At 29.8% G+C, this 25198-nt stretch overlaps 1 protein-coding gene across 2 annotated transcripts; it reads left to right on the top strand.

Annotated features, from left to right (window-relative positions):
- Nucleotides 1-311: 311 nt before the first annotated feature.
- LOC126845745 (ATP-binding cassette subfamily G member 4) lies at nucleotides 312-25198 on the top strand. 2 transcript variants are annotated; one of them, XM_050584619.1, is made up of 12 exons: nucleotides 312-490; nucleotides 15511-15650; nucleotides 19388-19505; nucleotides 19593-19782; nucleotides 19871-20016; nucleotides 20316-20554; nucleotides 20628-20765; nucleotides 21577-21710; nucleotides 22996-23164; nucleotides 23237-23337; nucleotides 23413-23568; nucleotides 24607-25198. In XM_050584619.1, exons 2-12 carry the CDS (start codon nucleotides 15521-15523, stop codon nucleotides 24952-24954), a joined length of 1869 nt encoding a protein of 622 aa, XP_050440576.1. In that variant the 5' UTR covers nucleotides 312-490; nucleotides 15511-15520; the 3' UTR covers nucleotides 24955-25198. The 2 variants fall into 2 exon arrangements, with proteins under 2 accessions (XP_050440576.1, XP_050440575.1); XM_050584618.1 differs by lacking the exon at nucleotides 312-490 and adding an exon at nucleotides 9882-10053.

Raw genomic sequence — 25198 nt, 5'->3', positions numbered from 1 at the left:
ATTGCACGGTCACTACACAACACTTGGGTGTACGGTGAATGTAACAATAATGCAATAATGAGAATGATAATTATTATTATTATCGTTACGTAGGTATTTGAAAACGGTTGCACAGCCGTAGAAGATCAATGCTGCGCGTTTGAAAGTAAACTAAAAATAATAATAAAAAAAAAAAAACCTAACACCTATGTCCTATTCGCTCTCCAGCGGCCAAACAGGTCTGTATGTACAGGTATAATAGTAGGTGAGTAGGTCGCATCAATAAAATCAAAACAAACGGATAATATGCATACATTCAATTGCGCTGGAGATGTTAACTTGTATCGCTAATAATTTAAAACACATACTCGATTTTTAATTTTGCGAATTAAACCTAATACAAATATGCGTACCCGTTTTGTTTTACAACAGAAATATAATATGCGATTCGTTTGTTTACTGTAATCGGCACACTAGCCCGGGACAAGAGGTTCGTCGAACTTTTTAGCTGGTAAGTATCCTCCCTGTTTATATTATTATAGATATAAGTATTTTTTTCTTAACTACTCGGCGTGGGTGCATTCATAGTAGTAGCAGCTGTATAATAGGTACGCTGTCGACCGGATACACGGAAAGTAGTATAATATCAAACGTCTAATCGTTCCATTGTAATATAATATTATCTCCCTATCACTATTACATACAAGACAAATTAACAACAAGTAATGCGTTTAATTACCAATACAATAAAGCACGAATGACGTTATACATGTTGTACCGTTACGAATGGTTGTATTATATTATGATTTGTAGGTACCTACTTTATAGCAGTTGCCTATTATAAAAAACATTTAAATAGGTAGTCGTTATTCTGTACAACCAACTTCGATGTTATTCGTCTAATCCGATTATGACCTAAGATTTTATCTAGCTTGTCTAGTTATTTTCCAGTTTGCTTCCAGTGTAGTAGCGAACGTCGTTTTGTAGTATTTTTGTTTAATAAAACAATAATTATGAAACTGTTATAAACTATTACAGTCCTTTCAATCAATATCTCTTCGCCTCATTACTAATGCCCCATGGTGTATGTTAGCAACCGAACCCTACATAACGACTTAAAAATTCCAACAATACCTGATCTAGCTATCCAATTCTATAAAAACTTCCACAACAACACCTTCAATCTAAATTATCTTCCCTCACTCTTCCTGACAACCCACCACGCCGCGTTAAGCATAAATGGCCCAGAGATCTTCTTAACCCAAATGTAAATATATAAATAAATTTAAAAATTAAAAAAAAACCACATCACACTCTAGTTTAATAAAACATTAACTTACACAACTGGAGTAGTGTCAATGGACGCCCCCTTCAATCAAGTCGTCCAGCGTTGTAAATAAATTAGCCCTAAATTTTTCTTATTGAATATACTAATACAGATTGTAATATTTTCAAATAAAAAAAAAAAAAAACTATTACAAGGCACATAATTAATTATTTCAATTAGCTTTTTAACGCATAACTCATTGTTACAGATAAACGCCAAAACATTTTAATGGGCAACTCCCATTATTATCGCCTAGAGTTATTAAACGTTTACACTCTACCGTTTGAATTTTTTTTTTTGCTTATAATATTACTTAATTATCGTTCTGAATCTTGTCGAGTTTGAAACAATACCGAGTACACACCGTAGAAACAGTTATTATTACTATACTATTATTAATATTATTTTTGTCATTTTATTAAAAGAAAATGTCCGCGGGCTATACGTGAACTCCGGAGCAAAGGATAATCCGGTGACCGCGGGGCGTACAAATATATTATATTATGGGATAAGAGGAGCCTGATTAAAGAGACGAACACTGTACAAACTTATAATATGGTATCTACAGATTCAGGTGGAAACGTCATCTAAAGATTACATCGGGCCAGCCCTTTAAAGCTTCGTGACAACATAGGCTTTGTCGATATATATGCACACAGCATATATTATATAATGCTACAGCCAATCTCGGGGGATTAGAAGGTAGGTAGTGAGAATAATCACGGTTTTAAACCTACACCTAAGTCAGCTGCAAAGGGGCGATAAAATATTTTACTTCCGGTGGTGTATTAAAAAAAAAAAAAAATACATTTCAAGGATCTATATCAACCCGTAGAGTAAACACAATGATAAATTTAAGACGTCATCCGTTGCTCTGGAAATAATTATAAATTTGAGTTTTTCCATTTAGGACGTATTCTTTTGTTTTTATAATTCATCTTTATATTACCTACGGTATACATTGCTAAACTTTTATTTTTATAACATTTTTTTAACTTCGCAAAAATTTGATCGGTGACTCATATTATATTATACTTTAAATGCTTATTGAAACGAGGAGACATGACTTAAAAATATTTGTATATTGTATTTTATAAGTATAATTCGTGTGTTCTATAAATTGCTTAAAACCTAAACTTTTGGAATAAAAGATTATACATACAGGGTGATCCATTTAACGTAAGATACCTAATATGTCTAAAAATAATTTGAACTTCGTAGTTTTTTTTATAAACATTTTTGATTATGTTCTTTTACAATAATATAAAATTTACTTAATATTTACCTTTATTATATAGTGTTTTCCAGAGCTCTATTATCTTTTTAAACTTAAATAGTAACGTATATACTTAATAAGCTTTAAATTAAGAATGATTTGCTGAAAATTTTGACTGGTCGAAAAACAGTTTTGAAAAATTACTTTTAAAGTTATTCAAGTTTAAAATGTAGGAGGGGAAGTGTATTGCGGTTGAGTAATGCGCCCAGATAAAAGTAATACAACACTGCACCATTTACCTTGACCAAAAAGGTAAATAATTGATAATTTTATAATATTGTAAAATCACATAATTACATATTTTTTACAAAAGAAAAACTACAAAATTGTAATAATTTTCCGAGAAAATAAGTGTCTTACGTTAAATGGATCAGAGTGATCCATACAGAGTACTGTGTATTGTACTTTTATACTGTTTATTTATATAACTTAATCACACTTTAGGTACAACTTAACGGTAAAAACATATTTTATTGATTTATGATCTCAGATAATTTATAGCATCACTAAATTCGATTTATGTATATAATTAATTCTTAAACCATATAGGTAGTCTCAGTGTAATATCAATGTCGAAATCTGCTCTTATATTTCAACAGTGTTTTTCTACATTAACCACAAATTTTGCTGTTTTTAGTGCTATAGTTCATTATTATTAATACTAATTATAAAAAATTAAAATTTCCCAATGGTTATTTAATAATCTTTGAGCCATTGATTACATTTATTAATCAGACCGTAAAAAAAGTGCACTAACGAAATAGAGAGATGTGGTTTTTGTATTTTATTTCTATATCACAATTATTTTGTTTCTTAACCTACCTTAAAAGATTTTTTTAACTATTAAATCCTATCAGTGTTTACGTTACAACATAACATAACAACAACAGCTGATGATTGTGACTTACTCTAAATTAGACTTGCTATGTGCAGAGACGGATTAGCTTACCGGGCTTATGTGCTACCTATCACCCAAATTCACAAATTGTAAATAGCTATGTTTTTTGAATTTTGAAACCCCAAATGCTAAAATATAAATTTTAGGTTAAAAAAAAATATAAATATATATTTCCAATATTCTGTCTTAAAGATTTTAGATTCTGGGTTTGTTAGAATTCTACACACTTGATTTAAAAAAAAATTATAATACACAAAAATGTAGAAATTAAAAAATATTTATTATTTTCTAAACGTATTGTTGATGTTCTGTAGAAAACATCATGTAAATATAATATTCGAGATTAATTTTGTTGATTATATTTTGGCAACAACTCATATTATTGATACATGTATATTTTATTTTTATACATGTTATTATTTTTTTTGCTACCAAATTATTATGTAAACATATGTTTACAATGATAAAAAATATTATAACAATTATCATAAAGTTAATAATTTATTATTTTTCAGTAAAATTATTTTAAAATATAGTGTTTCTGCGTGAGTCTAATTTTTATAATTTTAAAGTGTCAACTAATGCTTAACGGTGTTTAACTAATAGTATATTTTGGTAGACAGGTTGATTCATTACGGAAAAACCACCCATTTTTTCTTAAAAAAATCCAATTTTGTAGTTTTTATTTTGGACACACTTTAGTTTATATCGTCTTTAAGTATTAGATAGTATTCAAATTTGTATCTTTTTTTTCTTCCAGTGATCTATCAACTTTCAAAATTAAAACGGTACCGTACAAGCTTAATTAAACTTTTTTACTAAAGCATATTTTTCTGAAAATGTTGACTGGTCGATAACCAGTTTTGGATAATTACTTTTAAAGTTACTGATGTTTAAATTTAGGATGGGAGGTGTAGTGCAGTAGAGAAATTAGAGGAGATAAAAATAATAATACTTTTTATCCACCCTTCCGTCCTAAATTTTAAACTTTAATAACATTAAAAATAATTATACAAAACTGGTTATTGACCAGTGAACGTTTTCAGCAAAACATTCTTAATTTAAAAGCTTATTAACATATACGTTACTATTTAAGTTTCAAAAGTTGATAGAGCCTTGGAAAGTATTAAAAAAAGTAAATATTTAGTAATTTTATATGTTGTAAAATATAATACAAAATAATAACATTTGTTTGTTTCATCATGACACAATTACAATTAAGATTATGAAATGAAGGTATCATGATGATGGTAGAAATGATGTGTAATAGACTTAATATTAAGATGAATCTTGAAAGAGCTGTGCAAGAGCATAAACAAAAATGTTTTCAAAAAGGAACACTACAACATTGCAATTATCTTAGGAGATATCGAGTGTCTTATCCACAATAAATCAGCCTGTATATATTCAAATTGCTACATCTGCGTAACCTTCATCTATCAACATTTCGGCTTTACATAGTTAAACATTTTAACCTACAAATGCAGTACTGTTAAACTATGCTTAATTTTTTAAGCTAAACCGTCGAGAACGCATTTCTCTTATCTTCCCTATTTTCGAAGGCCTTTTGAAATAAGCCTAAAGCCCATAAGTGTGTACACTGAACAAATAGACGTTAATAATTATTAATTATGTTTTGTAACCGGTGACTAACCGTTAAGTGTACGTAAGCGTCATAATATGCGTTTAAATGCGGATATTGTATATCAATTTGCATTACAATAGTGTATAATGTTTAGGTGGGAATATCAAATTGAATAGGTACTACCTAGAGACATTTTCAAAATCAAGACGATGCCTTGGACATTCGACCTTTATTGTTGCACCGTCGACAGATATATTCAATCAATGCAACATTGAATATTATATTTTATATTATAATGTTTTTAGATTACGTTCAGGCGGGCGACTTCAGAGAACTTTGGAATAACAAATAACTTGTAAATGGCATGTACCTACTGTGCGGCTGTACTGTGATAACTCATCAGATTCCGCATGCACGTGCGATTAAACCCGAGAAACATTTTAGTAACATTAAGACCTGCGTTTCATCCATTACGGCGCATTTCTCAAACAGCGATTACTACAATAATATTGTTGTAACGTTTAAACGATGGACAGAAGGGGATGATGATGTGTTATTGCAACAGAGTGGTGGGGCTAGCCGCAAAATGTGTTTCCCACGGTGATACAGCACAGCGTTGCACACCACTTTGGCTCAAGTTATATTACTCCACTTGCATGTATCGTACGTTACTTAATAAGCTTTGAAAAAGCGAAATGCCTAAATTAAATCTTACACCAAAACAAAATCAATAGATCCACCGGAATCCAATGTACAACGAATATTTAATTGTATAAAATATTATGAAAAATCATCGTTCAACACTACCTAATTATATGAAGTGTATAATATTATTAGTAAAACTAACGTTTTAGTTTTCACTATCTCTGTCGAATAATAATAATTAATAAGGTATTAGAATTAGATATACGCTGATAAGTTGTAATAAACTTATAAATTGTACGACAAGCAATCCGTTTTGTAACGAGTTAGCATTACGCATTCGAGTACATGTGAATGTTATTATTAACCCTATGTCTCCATGGAAAAACCGTGAATTTTGTGGAAATGTTCTTCCTACGGTGCATATGTTTTTGTGGAAAATCATAGGAAAATCACTATCGCTGGATTATTCAACGAATTAAATTAACTAGATAAGCCAAATGTGAAAATAACATTACGAAATCAGAGATGACCTGCGGCCAGCGGAATATATTAATAATGTTGGATCTCAACTAAACTAGAAACAAACAAAATATTGATCCACAACTTCTATAGTATCATCATTTGATAAACTAAGTCTGGAACACGCTATATTTTATTTCTTAATATTTTGATTATGTATTTATTTTAATACAGTGTCTACCGGCTTTTCTATCAGTACTAAAAAATGTTACCTTTATTTTTAAATACAAATTTCAAACAGGTGAGATATTATACGACCAAACAGTTTTTAGTAAGTACTCAATAGTCAATGTTTTATGTTACTTTGTATCCTAAGGCCTCAAGTTAAAACGTAGTTCAATGCTAACATTAGGTTGAAAAACAAATAACACTATTGTAAAATAGTTAAGGTAAATGTACACTGTACAATGTAAACACTGTGCATTGCATATTAGTTTCTTGTTGTTTATCAGACAATGATAAGATGTTGCGGAAAATCAATAACGGTATCTTATTTTGCAAATAAAATACATTTTTAGACGTTTACAGAAGGCCGATTTCTACAACATAATATTTATAATTATTTTTATCAATTTTACATATTTTAATAATAATGAATATCAACGCTTTTAAGAACCGAGGACATATTTTATACTAATGATTAACTCGTATGTTATTTCATTGCAAAATTATTGAAACTGAGTATGGTGCATATTATATTACCACAAGAAAACCGGCATCTAACTTTATCAGTAGAGCTGAACTGCAGTTATTACATTTACAATATTCACGTGATTAAATTTGAACGTTGAAGGACATTCAACACCAGGATACAGTTAATATAATTAGTGTTGGGAAAAATTTAATTAATTAAATAACAAAAAACAAATTTTAATAATTGCAACGTATAAATTGAAATAAAAGAAATAATAGGTGTATAAAAGTTTGTTTTTTAGCGAACAGCATGACTGTTAAATTTGTTAAGAAAAATTTTATCGGCAATAAATGTGTTTGTAAACATGTTATTTGATTTATTAGGGTTTCGCGATAATAATGGACGAATACAGAAAATGTTTCATTTTTTTTTCTTTTTAAATTTTTTGAGTTGAGAATAATCTACTGATCATTTGGATACTAAGAAATTCGAAGTACTTATGAGAGTTACTTAACACCATAAAAAAAATGTATTTTCAGGGTAATAAGGTAGATACAATTAGGGTTGATCGTCTGAGGCCTGTCTTTCCAAATAATTTGTTACTATTCAAAATACTTATGAAATTATTTTTCAGACACTTGATGTTGATTCCTTCACATATTTCAACATAATTATGTTTTTAGGTTGATGGTCAACTAATAAAAATTCGTGAGATTTTTTGAAAGACACGCTAAATACTCAACAGTGTTACTATGTTAAAAATAATATAAATAAACAATACAATAATGAATAATCTCGATTTATTTATTTATAACAAGGCCTGATTACATTATCATGCTTCTATGTACGTTTCTTGCTTTGGATTTAAAACTAATCTTTTAGTATTTAGGATTTTATTCAAGCATTTTATGTCCATAATTTTACTTTTATCACATAAGCTTGTTGTACATATTGTATTCATGATTGCTTTGATCAAATAAAAAAAAAAAAATTGTAAATAATTTAAAAACTCAAGAATTTTTTCTTAATAAAAAAGCAGTTTGACAGTTGACTACAGATATATGAGAAAATCGTAAATGTTATGACCTCACTCTAGATAAACTACTATCATTAGTATAATTTTCAGACCTCAAGTTTCGAAATTACGCTAAAAAAATGAATTAGGGGAACGGAAAGTGTCAAATTGTATACAAATAAAGACTAAAACGAGAAGTCACTTTCTGAAATGTTTACCGAACCGATTTAAAATAATTTATATTTTGTTATAAAGATTAACTCTTTGTGGGGGCTAAAAAGCCGGTTTTTATTTTTGTTTTAAACATTTTATAAGTGTTTATATTTTAATTTTTTTTTTGTAGGTTAAAGAGAAGATGGTGTCGTGACTTAAATCAAAATAAATGCTAATCATAATTAACCAAAGCCCTATGTAAAGTGTCGCCATTGGGTGGCTACTTCTCTCACATGTTTCATGTCAAATAAAGCTTACTTCTGCACACATGCTTATTGTAAATTAAATTACAGATTGTTTGTTTTCAAAAATAGAGTTAAAAAAAATTTTTTTTTTTCTAGTAGCTAAATAAAATACCGGCCTTTAGCCCCACAGAGGAAATATTAAGCTTCATATAAAAAAAAAAAATTAAAATCCGTCCAATATATACGCCGGATAATGACTGCTACGAAAGTCATTTTTTATCAAACTTTCGTCGTAACTCGAATAAAAAACTTTAAAAGTTATATAACTAGAAAATGTATAATCTTTTTTCCCCTTAATAGAGGTCGGCATATTTTAAATGGCTATTTGATCGAATTTTGTCGAATACTACTTATCCTTTGTCTCTTAATAAATAGCTATATATATAAATAAAGCTCAATAATATCTTTTACCCCTTTCCGCTCCCCTTAAATGAAGACTTATCACCCCATCTAGGAAAAAGTTGTATGGTATTTATTTGGTTTGTCAATAGTAATTTGTCTAAAAAATGTTTCATACAAATTTGGAAGTAATTTGACTGTTATCAAAACAGTTATAGCGTGCCGTACTTTTAATTTAATAATGTGTACATTTTTTTGGGCGATTTCGAGAGAGAAGGGTTTAATTTTGTTTTTCATTCTAGGCCGTACAGAGTAGGTACCTAACGGAAACGGATACCATTTCTGATCCATAGACTTGCTACATCAGTTAAGCAATAAATTAGATACCATGGGCCCAGACACAATACATTAAAAAAAAAAACCTGTTAAAACAACACCTTCGCATCGAAGCTAAATTTGAAAAATACAAATTCGTAACAGTTGTCTTTATAGGTAAACATATAGTATCGGCGTAGGCTGTATTGTTATGTAACGGTCGTACAACCGAAAATTGTGTTTGTTAGAACTCAAGAGCTGTAATAGGTATATTTTAACAATAGCTATAAGTAGCTAAAATAGATGACATATTTTTTGTTTATAAATTAAATAGCGATTAGCTTCTTTTTTGACCTTACACGAAATATATATATCGGCGTTTTCTTGGTCACATGCGATTGCGTCTAAACGGTGACGACAGACGAACACGGTGCCAATTCGGTAGCTGTTGCTCTATACTATCGTTTAATGTGGTAATAACAATAAAATGCCTAATTAGTATCGGTCGGTTTACCAGCGGATGATGGTCGACAAATAAATCATTATTGTTCGCCAACGAAATATGCCATTTAATTGTAGATTTTTTTTTCTTCCTTCTTCTGCTTCTTCTTCTTCTATTAATATACATCTTGTACGCTATTCAATTACCGTTTTACTTATTGTTTCGACATAAAGAACATACCATTATTATTATTATTAAATGTATTGTATATGTGTGTGTGTGTTGTTAAGAGTGTACTATACACATTCGTATCGGCGGCTTTGTTCTGTTTGCGTGTGGGAAACGTGTCCGCGCGATAATAAACACACACACACACACACATTCTCAGAGGTCAAAATGCAACCGTTTAGATTAAACCGCAGTCTCGACGTTAAAATGTTTTGTTACCATATTAAATAGTAATAATCTATTTTACAAACTATAATATACGGTCAGTTGTGTGTGAGTGCTGTACGCTTAGGTCGGTCGTGTCCGCCAGTTCGTTACCGTGAGCTTCGGATTCTGAGATTGAAGAGACGCAGTCGGTGTTGGAACTATATTAAAAAAAAAAAATCTGAACAGGTAAATCCGCTCGTTTCGAATATTTTACAATTTGAATTTGACGTTTCCCAAAAGAAAAAATCAACCAAAACAAATTATTATAATGATTATTCCAAGTGTGTTTTCATTTTTTTTTTTGTCAATTTATATTTTCGCGGGCTTGGATCCAAAAAGTTTTAGGTGTAATTTTTCAAGAGAGCTAATTCATACGTGCATTAGAATATTTTTCAGCTTATATTGATTCGACTTGGACGTAAAATATGTCAACAATTTTAAAATTATATCGGAAGTTATATCCCAACAGTAAATTAGGAACTTGGCAATTAAATAATATTGATAAAATCAAACTTGAAATCAAATAGTTTTAGAGATAAAACTTTTTTGCAAAAGAAAAATATTAGACAACAAAGAACTTTTTCTACTGTACTAATTTCAATCTAACATACAAAATAATGTACATTGACATGATTGATTGGTGTAAATTGACCTTAGTCCTCATAAAAAACACTCAAATCTTAAACAATATCTCATTATATTTTAGTAGATACACATCTACTCAGAAAAAAGCGCGGTAAAATTCATAGTCTATTAAGAACGAAAAAAGTGAATTTTACAAACAAATCAAAACCTTTAGAATCCAAGCCTGCGTTTTATCGATACGGTAACATACCAGCCGCTCCGGTAGACAATATTTCGAAACTCATTAACATAAATAAGTTTTTATTACCGGTCCATTAAATACAAAAAAAAAATGTTTTAAAAAACTTTAATTTAGTTTGTTATTATTTTTTTTCGCGAAAAACTAACCGAAACTTTTCCTAAAAAAGGGTGGAAAAAAAAAAATAATAACCGATAATTAATTGGCAACTACATAAAGTTAAGATATTGCACGACGTCATATTTACAAGTGACCTTTTTTTCGTTGCGCGTTGTGAATTGCTTATTTAATACCCGTTTAAAAAAAACAAAAAAACTTTTCAAACCTTTCTTTTTTAATTATCATACTACGTAAACTGAGAAAAATAATTATTATTAAAAATAAAAATGAAAAAATAAAGTAATAAATTGTTTTTATTTAGCTTACGCGTGCATTACTCGAACAATCTAAATGTATATTATTTTTCGAATAATAAAGTAATTGACGTTTCTACTATACATAGGTATTGTTGACTGTTTTTTTAAAAATGTTTTGTACACATCAGTGAATTTTGTATAGTTATTAAAATACACGATAGTATACTAACAACACTTTAATGTTATTTTTTCCGTATTCGCTATACTATCTTATGGACTTTTGGTATCAGTTTATCATACCAATTCGAGTACATAGTACTTTACAACTAATACTAGACAATCCAAAAAGTATTATAAAATTGTATTGAGCAACACATTATATATAAACTCAATTTAAAACTGAAAGCCATTTCCGATTAATATTATCGTTTGGTAAGATGTTTAGTGTTTAGCTTTTTTGTGTAAAAATTTAATGCAGGCGCACAAAACGAAATGATAATATAATTTTCTTTGAATTCGTATTGACACCAGATTCAGCATAATATTAATACGGTTAAATTATTATGTGAATTGAAGGTTTTAATTTTTCAATATTACAGAATACCTATAGTATAACATGCTACCCATTAATTAATATTCAAATATATATATATATACCTCCAATCTTCAAGGTGAATTTCTAGGAAAGTAGTAAAAGGAACGCGTTTTTTATATTTTTCTAATGACCAAATGCATAACCAAATGTTCGAATGCCATAAGTTGCATAGATAATAGATATTAATTCCATGAAAATTTGAGATAACAGCTTAATTGCAAACGGGAGCACCTTTATTATTTTTTTTTTGTAGTTGTCAGGATATTTTTATATTTTTTTTAAATTACGTTTATTTTAACTTATTATTTCCAATGACCAAGGTTTTCTATTTACACCACCGGTAAGGTAGGTAAAAAAGGATTTTGTAAAACTAAAAAAAATATGTCAATAATTTAACCACTTATATACGGTTTCTTTTATGTATGATAATATTATCATTACCTACGTAGCTAATTAGGTTAGATAATACGGTCGATAATTATAATCTGTTAATATTTTTTTAAAATCTGTTCTAAGATTATTTCATAATTTAGAATTTTTATTTTTTGGGTGGTCCAAAGTGTACCTAATGTAAGATTATTTAGTTACTGAATTTGTGGAGGTGCTTAAAAGACTTTGATGCACAAGAACCCCTTAAGAAGATGGGGAGGAGGATTCTGGGATTATTTTGTAATAATGTTCTTGCTAAAGCTCTTCTGGTCAATTTAAATAAACTTAAGAAATAAGTAACGATTTTCCAATAGACAAGTGGCATTCAAGTCGACCTAATAGTTATTCAGACAGTATAGATAAATATTGCAAATACCTAATGAATACCTACTTAATAATATGTATATTAAGTATACCTAAATTAGAGTATATAAAATAGACAGATATACCTACTTAATTAATTGTGAATTTAAGCGATTCGTATAGTTCAACATTCATGGTCATTGATTCCACTTAAAATACATATAAAAAAACTAGTACTACAATTATAAATTATAACAAAAAAATAATATGCATCATTCGGGTATTTTTTTTTTAACATCCTTGATATAGTATTTTTACCAGTATTAAGTACAATATAACATTTTTTTATCAATTTAAATCTTATATTTCGAGATAACCTAATGGAATAATCATAATGCTGTACCCACGTCCTACAGGTATAATAATATGATGATTATTGATAAATACATCTATCAATTTGTAAACAATATTATAGTCAACGGAGTATACAGAGTTGTTTGAGCTATGTAAAATGTAAAATGTATCATTCTTGATTATCGATACGTGAAAAATACTTTAGACAAAACGAAGTATTTGTCGCGATAAGAAAAAACGGGTGCTAAAAAACTGGTAACATAAGGTGACACATGAAGCCAAAAGTCACGTAAATAATACATTGGGTAGGTATGTGTTTTAAGTATAAATGAAGTCAGCAAGATTATCATAGAGTCACACTTACTGACAGTTTGACAACACTTCAATAGCCATAAACCATTATCCATTCGGAAGAATAAAAAAGTACCTAATTGACTTTATACAGTTATTGGTTTCTGACAGATTAATTTTTATACGGTTTCTGTGTACATAATAACGATTTAACATCTTACAGCACAATTCGACAAAATATACAAATTTTGGTCGTCCAACTAATGATAAACATCACATCATAAGACAATAGGCAATTTGGTCGTAGTCACGATGAGACAAAAAAATTGCATAAGATTTTATTATATAGATCACTAACTGTAAATATAGAATTCTTTTGTTCATTTCATTGTCAATCGGTTGTTAGCTTACAACAAACTGTGGGATAGTCTATAAGACGATTGCCTCGAGCTGTGGTTAAACACTACTCAGATATTGTAAACACAAATTATGTCTACAATGATGTGTATTATACGTCATCAACATAATATGTAGCCATTATTATTATTATTATTACTTAAATTCTCATGATGCTCTCACGACCTTGACCCATGTACGCAAAAATGCATAACATATATTGTACAATATTTTATCGTTCTACTACTCATAAGACTCATGCAGTGATAGTATTTATCAAAACTATTGTGTGAAATTCAAATAAAAGCCGCCAACAAAAATTAAAATATTTAATGACAATAGCTTCATTTTTTTTCCAACGATATATTGTTTTAATTAAATACTTAACCCAAAGAATTTTTAAATAAATAAAAAAAAATACAAAGCTTCGTGCCATGTATTTGACAATAAAACAACTTAACGACTTAGGTAACCACTAACCTTATATCAATTAATAGCGTTATTACAATTTAGACCAATCGGGTATACAAGGGGATTCATTAAGAATAAGACGCTAAATCCCTTTAAAAATAATTAATATTTCATATTTTTTTATGTTTTAAAATGTTTGTTACATTTTTTACAACATTTTTCATACTTCCAAATTGATTAATTTTAGCTTCGATGCTGAGCAAGTATTGTTTACAAATATATGTAATGTATTAACAATGTTGTCTTTTTATGTTTATATTATTGTGTTGGGGCCCACAATAACTTAACCACTGAACCGATTGCTTTATTTAGTAAGTCGATAGATCAGAAAGTGTTCCTGGCACTTAACAATACCAAAAATGGATCTATAGTTGGTATATAACATGTACAATTTTCTCAAAGATCTGTAATTAAAACTTTTTTTTATTGAGAAAACCACCCCATAAGTATAATATCAAAAGTATTATACTTAATACTTTATCATTTACAGTTAACCAGGGAAGCGTTAATTTGAATCACGATTTTATCACTTTTAGTTATAACAATTTTCGAAGACGTGGCCTCCCGTTCCCAATGTACTCAGTCCACACTATTCCTTAACTCCACTGTGCTGTTTTTTTTAAAGTATTTTTCTATCCTTATCAACTTCTGGAATTCAAACTACATATTTTGAAAAAACTAATGAAAAAAAAAATCTCTGTTTAAAATATAGTGGTTAGTTGATTTCGAACAATTTTTGGCAATTATTTTTGACGCAAAACTATTATTGCAAGCACTAAACAGCCGCACTTTCAGCATATACTTCATTATACTAATACTGAATACAGTGCAAAATAATTGCTCAAAACTAATTATTTCGCTCAGTCAATGTTTGTTTCGTAGTATTTGGTAATATATTTATACAAAACACTAAAGTATTTAAATATTGAATTAGAATTAAAATTCGTACTACTTACTAAATACAATTATTATTGTATTATGTTTTAATTAATCAAGTTAAGTTTTTACAATTATATTGTTGTCATCATTGTGTTGTGTTTTTTTAATGGGAATTCCGTCCTTCATTAGAAGATAATATGAAAATTAAATTTATAAAGAATTATTGTTAACTAATTACCGATTAGTGATTTATGTTATTATTATACTATAGTAGTGACTTAACAACATAACCATTTAGTATGTGTTATTTAAAAGATGTACACCGACGACCGATTATCTGTCCTCATTCGGTTCAGGTTAATGTTTTAAAATCCGGATCAGTACAATCACGACGTCTTAATGTTTTTTGTTAGGTAGATTAGGTAAAGGAATCTCACGTTCACGTTCACCCTTTTACCATGTAAACAGCTGGCTCTATTGTCAGTGCTGTTATCCAAGAGGGGAGTTCAATTTCAGTGTACTTTATAACCATATCTTTTGCACATGTGTGTAGTTGCTTCTACCTTGACGACCTTCGGGATGCAGTTATAAACGTATTTTTTACTTTAAAAATATAAAATATTTTTTTATTTTAAATGATAAATAATTTAAGAAAAACGAATGAAAATCCTATAAGACGATTTGTAGAAAATATTATAGTCGATCATAGGTGTAGCGCAATGATGAACGTTATGTTTGTGTTATAGCCTCGAGTCTATGGAGCCAAAAGACAATACAAACGGCGTGGGCCAGCCAAAAGGGCTGTTCATTAAAGACCGAAACCAAGATCAAGTCGAATTAAAATTCGATAACCTCTACTATACTGTGTCGCTTGGATTCAATAAAGGTTAGTTAATTTATTAATATTTATTAATAAAAAATAAGTTAAAAATTATACTTAAATCGAATAAAAAAACCAATTATTATCATGCTTATTATTTATTTTTTATTTGTTGCGTTTTACATTTCAATTAAATTATCATAAATATGATAGCTATTAAAAAAATAACATTACATACAATCAATTTAATTGCTACCTTATTAGTTATATAATATTTGGTTTTATTTATTTAATAGCAGCTACTCGTGGCCATAATAGATATTCTATTATGTCTATGCAGCTACTATGTAAAGTTAAAAGGTTCTGTTTTTTTTGCTATGTTCGGGTTAAAACTCAATACGCGAATGGATGGAAAATTCATCACTATGCTTCAATTGGTTATATGTTACACAAAAAAAAAATTCTTAATAATCTCGTTTGTTGTTTCCTGGTTATATTTAGCATATTATAATTTCGTGGATTTTTTTAATCACAAAATAAAGGTTGCACGTCATCTGTTAATTAGCGTCGATAACAAATTGAATTATACACCACGTACTAATTCATTATAAAATGTTATCATTTAAATTTAGCTAAGTAACAGGAAAATTCATTTGAGTTTCAAATTCTACATGAATCATAATTGTACGTGTTAGGTTATAAAGGTATATGTATTCATTTCTTGGATAGAATGGTCCAATGTAAACGTGTCAGCAAACCATAGCTGTGTATTAGGCACAAGTGAATTCATTGTATAAATATAATTATATTGTATAAAGTCAATAGTGAAAATAATATAAAAATAACCTTCAAGTTGCCTTATCACGTTTTTCTAAGGCGTTAGTAGATTTAATCTAAGCTAGTCATAAGCGAATAATTATTACAGGGAAACAAATGACCAATTATAATCAGTAGTACTTTTTTTATAATAAAATATCATATATTTTGAAACTTCTATATTTTATGTGTTGTAACGTAAAGACGAGCTTTCCATTTTGATAGTTACAATATTATGATATAAAAAAAATGTTATCATAGTCAAAACTGTATTTTAAATGATCAAAAATGAATTTTTTTACAAATTATTTAACAAGGCTAGCAGTAAAAAGTTTACAATTTAGCATTTGGTAACATTTTCAAAGCACAATGTCAAATAAATAACATTACATCAATTTGAATGAAAATATAAAAATCAAAAAAATTGATCTACCCGACCTAGGGTGTTTAAAAGAGATAAAAAAATCTACCCAACTCGATCGAAGTACAAGTATTTCAACCCGGCTGATGCAGGTGGTACCGGTCCATTTATTATTATATATGTTTCTAGGGCTGATTTGGCATTTGTTAAGGGAGAATAACTAATAGTTTCCAAATAAACAGCATATTGTTTCACAGTTTAAATGAGTTGCAAATTTTAGTTCTAGGCATTTCTATGTGAGATGTTCGGTGACAATACGCAACATATAATAACACTTAATTTTTTTAACTTAATAATACCATATACAATTTAGTTGCTTTTACACGAAAGCATAAAATAACAGTTATTTTTGCATAAATTGTCTACTCAAAAACTCTTAAACCTGTTTAAAGTGTGACGCACTATATTTTGCGAGTTTAAAACTTGTTTGGGTTGTACAATTTTTCAATACAGAAATTTTACTTAATTATATTAAAAATTTAGAAGTTCATTTACCTTGCAAAAAATCATACGTTTCGTTAACATATGAAAATTAGTATAATATTAAGTTAGTATTTATTATGAAATATGATTTATGAAAATAAGTACGCTTTATTTGAGGTTTAATTTTGTTTTTAGAATTATTCCAGTTTTGTATGTTTATTGCTGTTATTATCGTCAAGCTAAATATTTTATAAATAAAACTACATTTAAAAAAAAAATGTATTTTTAAAAAATCACGTTTTTTAAATAAAATATATTGATCACCAGTTTATTAGCAATGCTAATATATTTAATAGAATTCGTAATATTGATATAGGTATACCTGTAAAATATATTATCGACAATTTCTCATAACGCAATATGTTTCGATACTAAAAAATATGTAACAATAAAAAATAATTTTAATACATAAAAATATGGACTACAATAAGCTGTCGAGCCAACACAAAACCAACCAGTTCACAGTTTAAACCAGGCCAGTAAGAATTTAATAAAGTGGGGTCAAAGGGGATATTAAATCTGAATATAAAACGCTTTGTTGCAAAAAATCCTAATAGATTGTAATGTGTTTATCTAGTATTCGGTCCAATATTATTCTAGACATATCGTTTGAGCAGACACACGTCGAAAAAAATATAATAAAACACATCATTGTAAAAAATCATACTTCCTCAGCTAAGAATAAAGCTATTATTTACTGTTCTTGTTTTATTAAACTGATATCTTTTCTTTCTTCTGCTTGCAGTTATTACTCTTGAAGAATTTTCACCGCCATCACGATCTGCCTCCACTCTTCCCTGTTATGATCTATCGTTCTCCACTCTCGTACTCCTTTTTTCTCGAGACATCCTTCCACTGTATCGATCCATCTCTTTCTAGGCCACCCGCGAGGTCTCTTCCCCGTAGGTTTCCATTCCAGCACCGCTCTAACTGTCTCTTCCTCATTTCTGCGCATTACGTGGCCAAGCCAGTAGCGTATCTAGGATTTTTCCACGGGGGGGGGGGGATATACAGATTTTAATAGCCATACCTATTCGATATAAACATATATACATATTATTACATACATGTTGCATGTAAACAACAATTTGGATACTTAACTACAGAAAAAAGTCTAATTTTCTTGAGGCCAGTGAATACATATTGAGTACTTCATCAGGGCTGCCTGTTATATTTAAAATTATGTTTCAAATAACCTCCCGGGCCCGGGGGGTATAACCCCCCCCTCCCCCCGTAAATACGCCACTAGGCCAAGTCATTGTATTCGCTGGCCACTTATAATGATACTGATTAGTGCCAGCTCCAACTATTCTTGAAGTTCCCGATTTTCTACTCCACGCACCTGTTCTGTTATCATAAATAGGACCGCAATTTGTCCTCCATATTTTATTCTCACACGTTCTTAGTCTTCTTTTTGTATTGCTAGTGGTCGTCCAGGTTTCCCGTTCATAGGTTAACGTGGGTCTTATTATCGCCGTATACAACCTTGCCTTTGTTTTTTTTGAAAAGCATTTTGATTTCAGAAACTTACTTAGTGCGAATGCTGCTCTTTCTGCCTTGGTTATTCTTATTCCAATCTCTCTTGACCAATCATTCTTGGCACTCGGCATTGCTCCTAAATACTGAACTCATTAACTTTTTCAGCGCATCTCCCTGTTTCAGACCTGTCTTTACTTTAAATGCTTCCGGCATTGATATTGGGTATTCTCCATACACATTTTGGTTAGACCTATCAACTTCTTTGGGATCCCAAATTCATTCAATATATTGTACAGACTCTCTCGCTGCACACTGTCATCAGCTTTCTTGAAGTCATTAAATAGATAACTGCCAAATATTTTGCCGGTATTCGTACTTTTTCTCTATTATTTGGCCATTTACTGATAACTGCTCTATCGTTGATCTCCCTTTCCGAAAACCGCACTGGTATTTTTCTAGATTCTTTTCCTCAAATGACATCCTTCAAACGCTCAAATTAAATTGACATACTGTACTAAATAAAATATCACCCAACAGCTAATTATAATTTGTTTGCTTAGTAAAGTTGTGCGAGTTGTATTGATTATTGTTTTTTTTCTAAAAGGTACCAAAGATGTTCTCAAAAATATCAGCGGCCATTTCGCCCCAAGTCAGCTGGTGGCAATTATGGGGCCCTCCGGAGCAGGGAAATCGTCTCTGCTAGATGTAATTTCAGGCTACAAGTAAATAAATGAAAATTTAATAATCCGTTATATTATAATATGAAACAAAAGTGTATGGACTACACGTAGCGTTATTATGTTATGAAGTTTAAAAGGTGTCCGAGGAAAAATAACAGTGAACAAAGCTGAAAGACAATTGGATCAATTTCGAAGGGTGTCTTGTTATATCCAACAAGATGATCGTTTACAACCATTGCTGACCGTCGGCGAAAATATGCAAATCGCAGCAAATCTCAAACTAACCGCGGACAAGACTCCTAAATATAAAGAAGCAGTGGTAAGCAGTTGTTTGTCCGTGTTCTATCGATGTTAGGCATACGTATAACGTGTAAAATATTTAATACAGAGCTGTATATTATATTCAGATAAATGAGATTCTATCGACTCTGGGCCTTGAACAGTGCAAATTCACCAGAACTGCAAGACTGTCAGGAGGGCAAAAGAAAAGACTGTCAATAGCTCTAGAACTAATTAACAATCCCATGATTATGTTCCTCGACGAACCAACCACGTACGAATCAATGACATTATGTAGTTTTTTTTTATTTAGCCTTTATTAAATAAAATATTACCGCTACTTTATGTAGTTTAAACGTTCAATTGCATCGTTAAGACATATACCTTAACGCATCCTATTTACACAGCAATAACAATTAATGATCTCTGATCAATCCATTTAAATGTTAATAAACCGTTAAATTCGTCTAATTTATTGTACACCCCACAGTGTATTTTTTGATATTTTTTTTATTACAAATATCTATACTATATTATGTAATAATATTATTGATTTTTTTTTTGTTTCCACAGTGGTTTGGATAGTTCTTCCTGCTCACAATGCATATCGCTGTTGCGTCTTCTAGCTCATCAAGGTAGAACAATAATTTGCACGATCCATCAACCGAGCGCAACGTTATTTCAAATGTTCGATCAAGTCTACATCCTGTCCAGAGGCCAATGCTTGTACCAAGGTTCTACCGGCAACGTAGTGCCTTATTTATCCAAATTAGAATTGCCTTGCCCAATTTATCATAACCCGGCCGATTTCGGTACGAAGAAAATTAACCAATTAAAAAAAAAAAACATAACGTTTAACTTTAAAAACAATACGTCTTTTTTTAGTAATTGAATTGGCTTGTGGCGACCACGGTAATGATAAAATTGACAAGATGATTAATGAAATACAAAATGGGAAATGTTCGGCTTGGACCGATCAAAATGATTTACCAGTGGCCAATGTGCCCGTTAACGAAGAAATAGGTACGTTTTTTTATTCAATAATAGAGAGCAAGTCTGAAAATAGTGCATAAAATATACATAATGATTAAGTATACATAAAGATAACAATAAAAAGAAATTAAATGTAAATCAATCTAATTACTTATTACAATCATAATTTACTTAATCAATCCGATATACTAATCTAAGTATTATTAACATAAAAAAATGAAATTTTAAACCGATTTCTTAGTATGTACAGTTTACAGATCAGAAATCAGCCATCAAAGATATTTTCTAAACGGAATTCATTGAAGACCAAAAATCGGAAACGTCGTTTCCCACTTCCCTTTCCAGCTAAAGTTGAAAAATGGGATAAATATATAATTACTATTTATTACATTGAAACATGGTCAAAATAGTTCCGAATTTTTCTATAGTATGCTTTAGGTATAATATTACCGGTTTGACGTTAAATACTGAAAAAATATCATGAACCCTTTCATCTAAAAGGCATGACAATATATTATTTTATTTCTTTCTATAGTAGCGATTTGGACTTATAAAGTCTGAGAACTCGACCTAGTGCGATCTAGTGTTTTTTCATTGATGTTTAGTATTGCAATTCCTGGGGATTGTAGTTTAACATTGTCTGTAGAATGGCTATTATTAATTTAGTCTTCATAATTCCTATGGAATTGTGCCCGCCCCGATCCTATATTGATTCATTCCCACTAGACTGTGTTTTATATGATACTGATAAATGACAACTAATTCATTTATTGATTATTCTAGCTCAAAAACTGTTTTAAAATGTAATTAACAATTTAAAATTTTTTTTTTTTGTAACTAGAAATTCCACAAAACAGAATTACTACTGGAGCGAAACCGAAAAAACACAAAGAACATGTTTACCACGAAACTTCATCATATAATCAACTGAAATGTTTGTTGCACCGTGGAATTATAAAATGTGCGAGAGATCCGGTGAGATTATGAAAAGGTTTTTATTCATGTTTACTAACACTTTACTAACAATTAGCTGAAATTTTAAGTACCTAAATTAGTTGTCAAGTTAATTGAAGTGTTACAAACTACATTAGATAGTTTATATATATATAGTTTATAGTGTATTGTTTTTTAGATAGTTCTATTTCTTATTTTGTGGTTTTACACATTGTTATACCTTGCTGGGGAAACATTTACGAGGTTTCTAAAATTTCTTTTTTTCTCTGGCCTTCATAATTCGGATGGATGCGTTGATCAGGGAAGTGATCCATATCAAAATAGTTGTTTGAAAAATACAACACAAAAATTCCTTCGTTATTGTACAGCGGGAATGAATTTCTGTGTGTGAATTGTGCACTGTAGGTAATTTCTAGTGAAAAAATCTGATTTATGCCATATTATTATTATTTTATATTTTGTTACCGGACTTTAATCTATTATTAAGGAACTGATACAGTTAGAGATGATAGGCGATTGTACTAATAATAAACGTTTTATAATAATTGAATAATCGATTTATTGTAAATTGATTAACGTTGTGTCGTCATTAAAAAAAATGTCAATCACCAAACATTAACTTTAGCAATCAATTGTTATTCTATTGTCATTAATAAAACTATCAATTAATTATTTTTAATAATTTCTCAAAAATTAACAATTTTGTTATCTATTATTATTAGTAATTAAAAGTCAGGTCCGTGATTTCAGACATAATTGAGTTTAAAACTATATATTACATCGTATTAAAGAAACTCGTGTGCCGGTCATTTTTATAATACTAACATTGAAATTTATTTTGCATTTAACTATTTCAGAGAAAATAGTTTTATATGTTTAACACTGGTATAATAATTAAAATAAATGCTTATTATTATTATGTATCGTTAGGATAAACTTTTTTAAAATTATTTTTCTTTGGTACTTTGACTAATACAAATATTATCAATATTCGATCAATAATAATATTATTATACTAATTTTACTAGCCAAGGTAATTTTAACATAATTTTATAAGATTGTATTATCGCTCTTCCCTAGTTGTAAGGTAAACATTTCTTGTTTACCATAATATAATTTGTTTACAGACTTTGTAATCACTTTGATTTTTTATTTACTAATATTAATAATTCATTCTACGAACCTTCCTATGCATAATATTCTTAATGTTTATTAATTTTTATATTCACTCCGACGAAAGTTAATACTTGATTAATATAGTTTTCAAACGACCAATTACCAATAATTCATAATTTATTGCTTTTAGGATTTGACTTACCTGCGAATAGGAGTAAATATAGCGGTTAGTGTGTTACTTGGCTCTCTGTTTTTACAAATCGGCGACGACGGCAACAAAATATTTGACAACTACAATCTTTTATTCTCTGTTCTCATGCACCATGTCGGGTCGACATTGATGTTAAATATTATTAATTGTAAGTAACCAATTTTTTTTTTTTAGTTTACAATGAAATATTTCGCCAATTTAACATTTTTATTTTTTTAAGTTCCTAGTGAAATTTCGATACTGACCAAGGAACATTTCAACAGATGGTATTCACTGAAAATGTACTATATCGCTTTGAATATTCTCGACGTTCCTATTTCGGTAAGTAATTTTGTTGTAAAAATATAACTTGAGGTGTTTAAAAAATGTTGTTACTATTATTATTTTTTTTTGAAGACTATAGGATGCTTGATATTTTCGGTAATCATTTATCTGATGACCGGTCAACCGATGGATTGGTCTCGATTCGGCATGTTCACACTCATAAGCTGGCTCATGGTGCTAATAGCTCAGAGTTTGGGATTCATTATCGGTATCTGGTTTAACGTGATTGTAAGTTTTATACATTTTTTTTTTTTGGCCTTCTTCGGCACCGGTATGAAATAAGTTTAAGAATTACAATTGTAACCTAATGAACGTTCTTTGCTTCGATGCGGGGCGGAGAAGGTGTTTTTTACAATTATGTGTTTTGTTTTTTTTTAAATTGTTTTTTTTGTTTTTGGACCTACGATATCTTTTAAATCGCTGAACCAATATGTTTGTGTAGAAACTCTAACGGTAGGAAATTGTACCTAAAAAATTAAATATTACCAAAAGTTTAATAGTTCACCTCTACCTTTTCAAAATTGAGAAAAACCCCTAAACAAACTTATATAATTTTCCACTTAAAATTACGCCGCACTATGGCTTTTTTGAAAATAGTCGATTGAGTTCCAAATTTATAAGGAATATTCTTTGTGTAGCACTATCTACCGATAAACGTTGACAAACTAAAAAAGTATCAGTTTCCTCTATACATGGTGGACAATTTTTATTTATTTCGCTTTTTTAGGTGAAGTTTTAGGGTTTAAGGTCGGGAAATCAGACCAAATGTCTAATCTAGAATGGATTTATAACATACACAATGTTTTCAAAAATCTGTACACAAACTTTGTTTTATTAAGTAAAAAACCCGAACGGGGAAAATTACACTTTGATCATAGTCCATTTTTAGGTTGCTATGTGTGAGCGAATCAACGGTCACAGGTATTTGAAAATATTTTCACTATATTATATTGTCGATTACGATCATACATGGTTAACTACGGCAACATATTTTTAAAGTTAGACGATCAACCCTAATCGTATCCGACCTAATAGCAAAAATACATTTTTAAGTACATTATTGTCATTGGGCACAATGTTTTTATCGATGTATTTTGTAATTCTACCATTACAATTTTGCATCGAAGCGTTTATCCGAAAGCGATTTTATCACTTTCGGTTGTTTAATAATTTATATAGATCTACCATCTCACTCGTCCCCAATATGGTCCGTCTCCACGCTATGGCCCGACCCCACTGTACTGTATTATTTTTTTTTTCCGTTAGAACGGCAATTTTGTTGGACCGATTATCGTCGTCATGTTGATGATGTTCAGCGGTTTCGGCGTTAACCTTCGGGACATTCCGTGTTATCTAAAATGGGGCACGTACATATCGTTCCTGAGGTACGGCCTGGAAGCGTTGGTAGCCGCCATTTACAAAGACCGTCCTCTTCTGCCGTGCGACGACCTCTACTGTCACTACAAGTATTCGGCTAAGTTCTTGTACGAAGTCGCCATGCCGGTGGACCAGTTTGGCAACGACGTTATAGCGTTGCTCATAAGTTTGGTGGTCACAAGGGTAGCGGCGTATTACATGCTCAGACTTCGGGTCAGAGCGAGAGAGTCACTTTAGTTAGTTACCACGTTTTATATCGTTTTTTTTTTTTTTTTGTACCCTTGTATATTGTTACATAACATTACTGACGATCTAGGTTAAGCGACATAAACGATCTGCCATGATTTATATTAACGTTAAAGTTTCTTTATTTTTTATCATTTTATTATTTTATACGATGAATTTATTACATATTTTGTACTGTTTCGATTTAAATACAATACCTAATATGATTTCAAATAAAATGTGAATCAGTCAAACA

Source organism: Adelges cooleyi, unplaced genomic scaffold (assembly GCF_023614345.1).
Source record: "Adelges cooleyi isolate 19-005CV unplaced genomic scaffold, UGA_ACOO_1.1 ACOO_flye_CR_arks_rails_tigmint_CR_PRNA_8, whole genome shotgun sequence".
In the NCBI taxonomy this organism is placed as follows: Eukaryota; Metazoa; Arthropoda; class Insecta; order Hemiptera; family Adelgidae; genus Adelges; species Adelges cooleyi.
The sequence above is the reverse complement of the archived record's forward strand: the minus strand, read 5'-3'. Positions and strand labels throughout refer to the sequence as shown.

Coding starts and splice junctions, on each gene's coding strand:
- LOC126845745 (XM_050584619.1), top strand. CDS start 15,521: ATGGAGCCAAAAGACAATACAAACGGCGTGGGCCAGCCAAAAGGGCTG. Junction 15,651..19,387: donor GTCGCTTGGATTCAATAAAG/GTTAGTTAATTT, acceptor TTTTTCTAAAAG/GTACCAAAGATGTTCTCAAA. Junction 19,506..19,592: donor GATGTAATTTCAGGCTACAA/GTAAATAAATGA, acceptor TATGTTATGAAG/TTTAAAAGGTGTCCGAGGAA.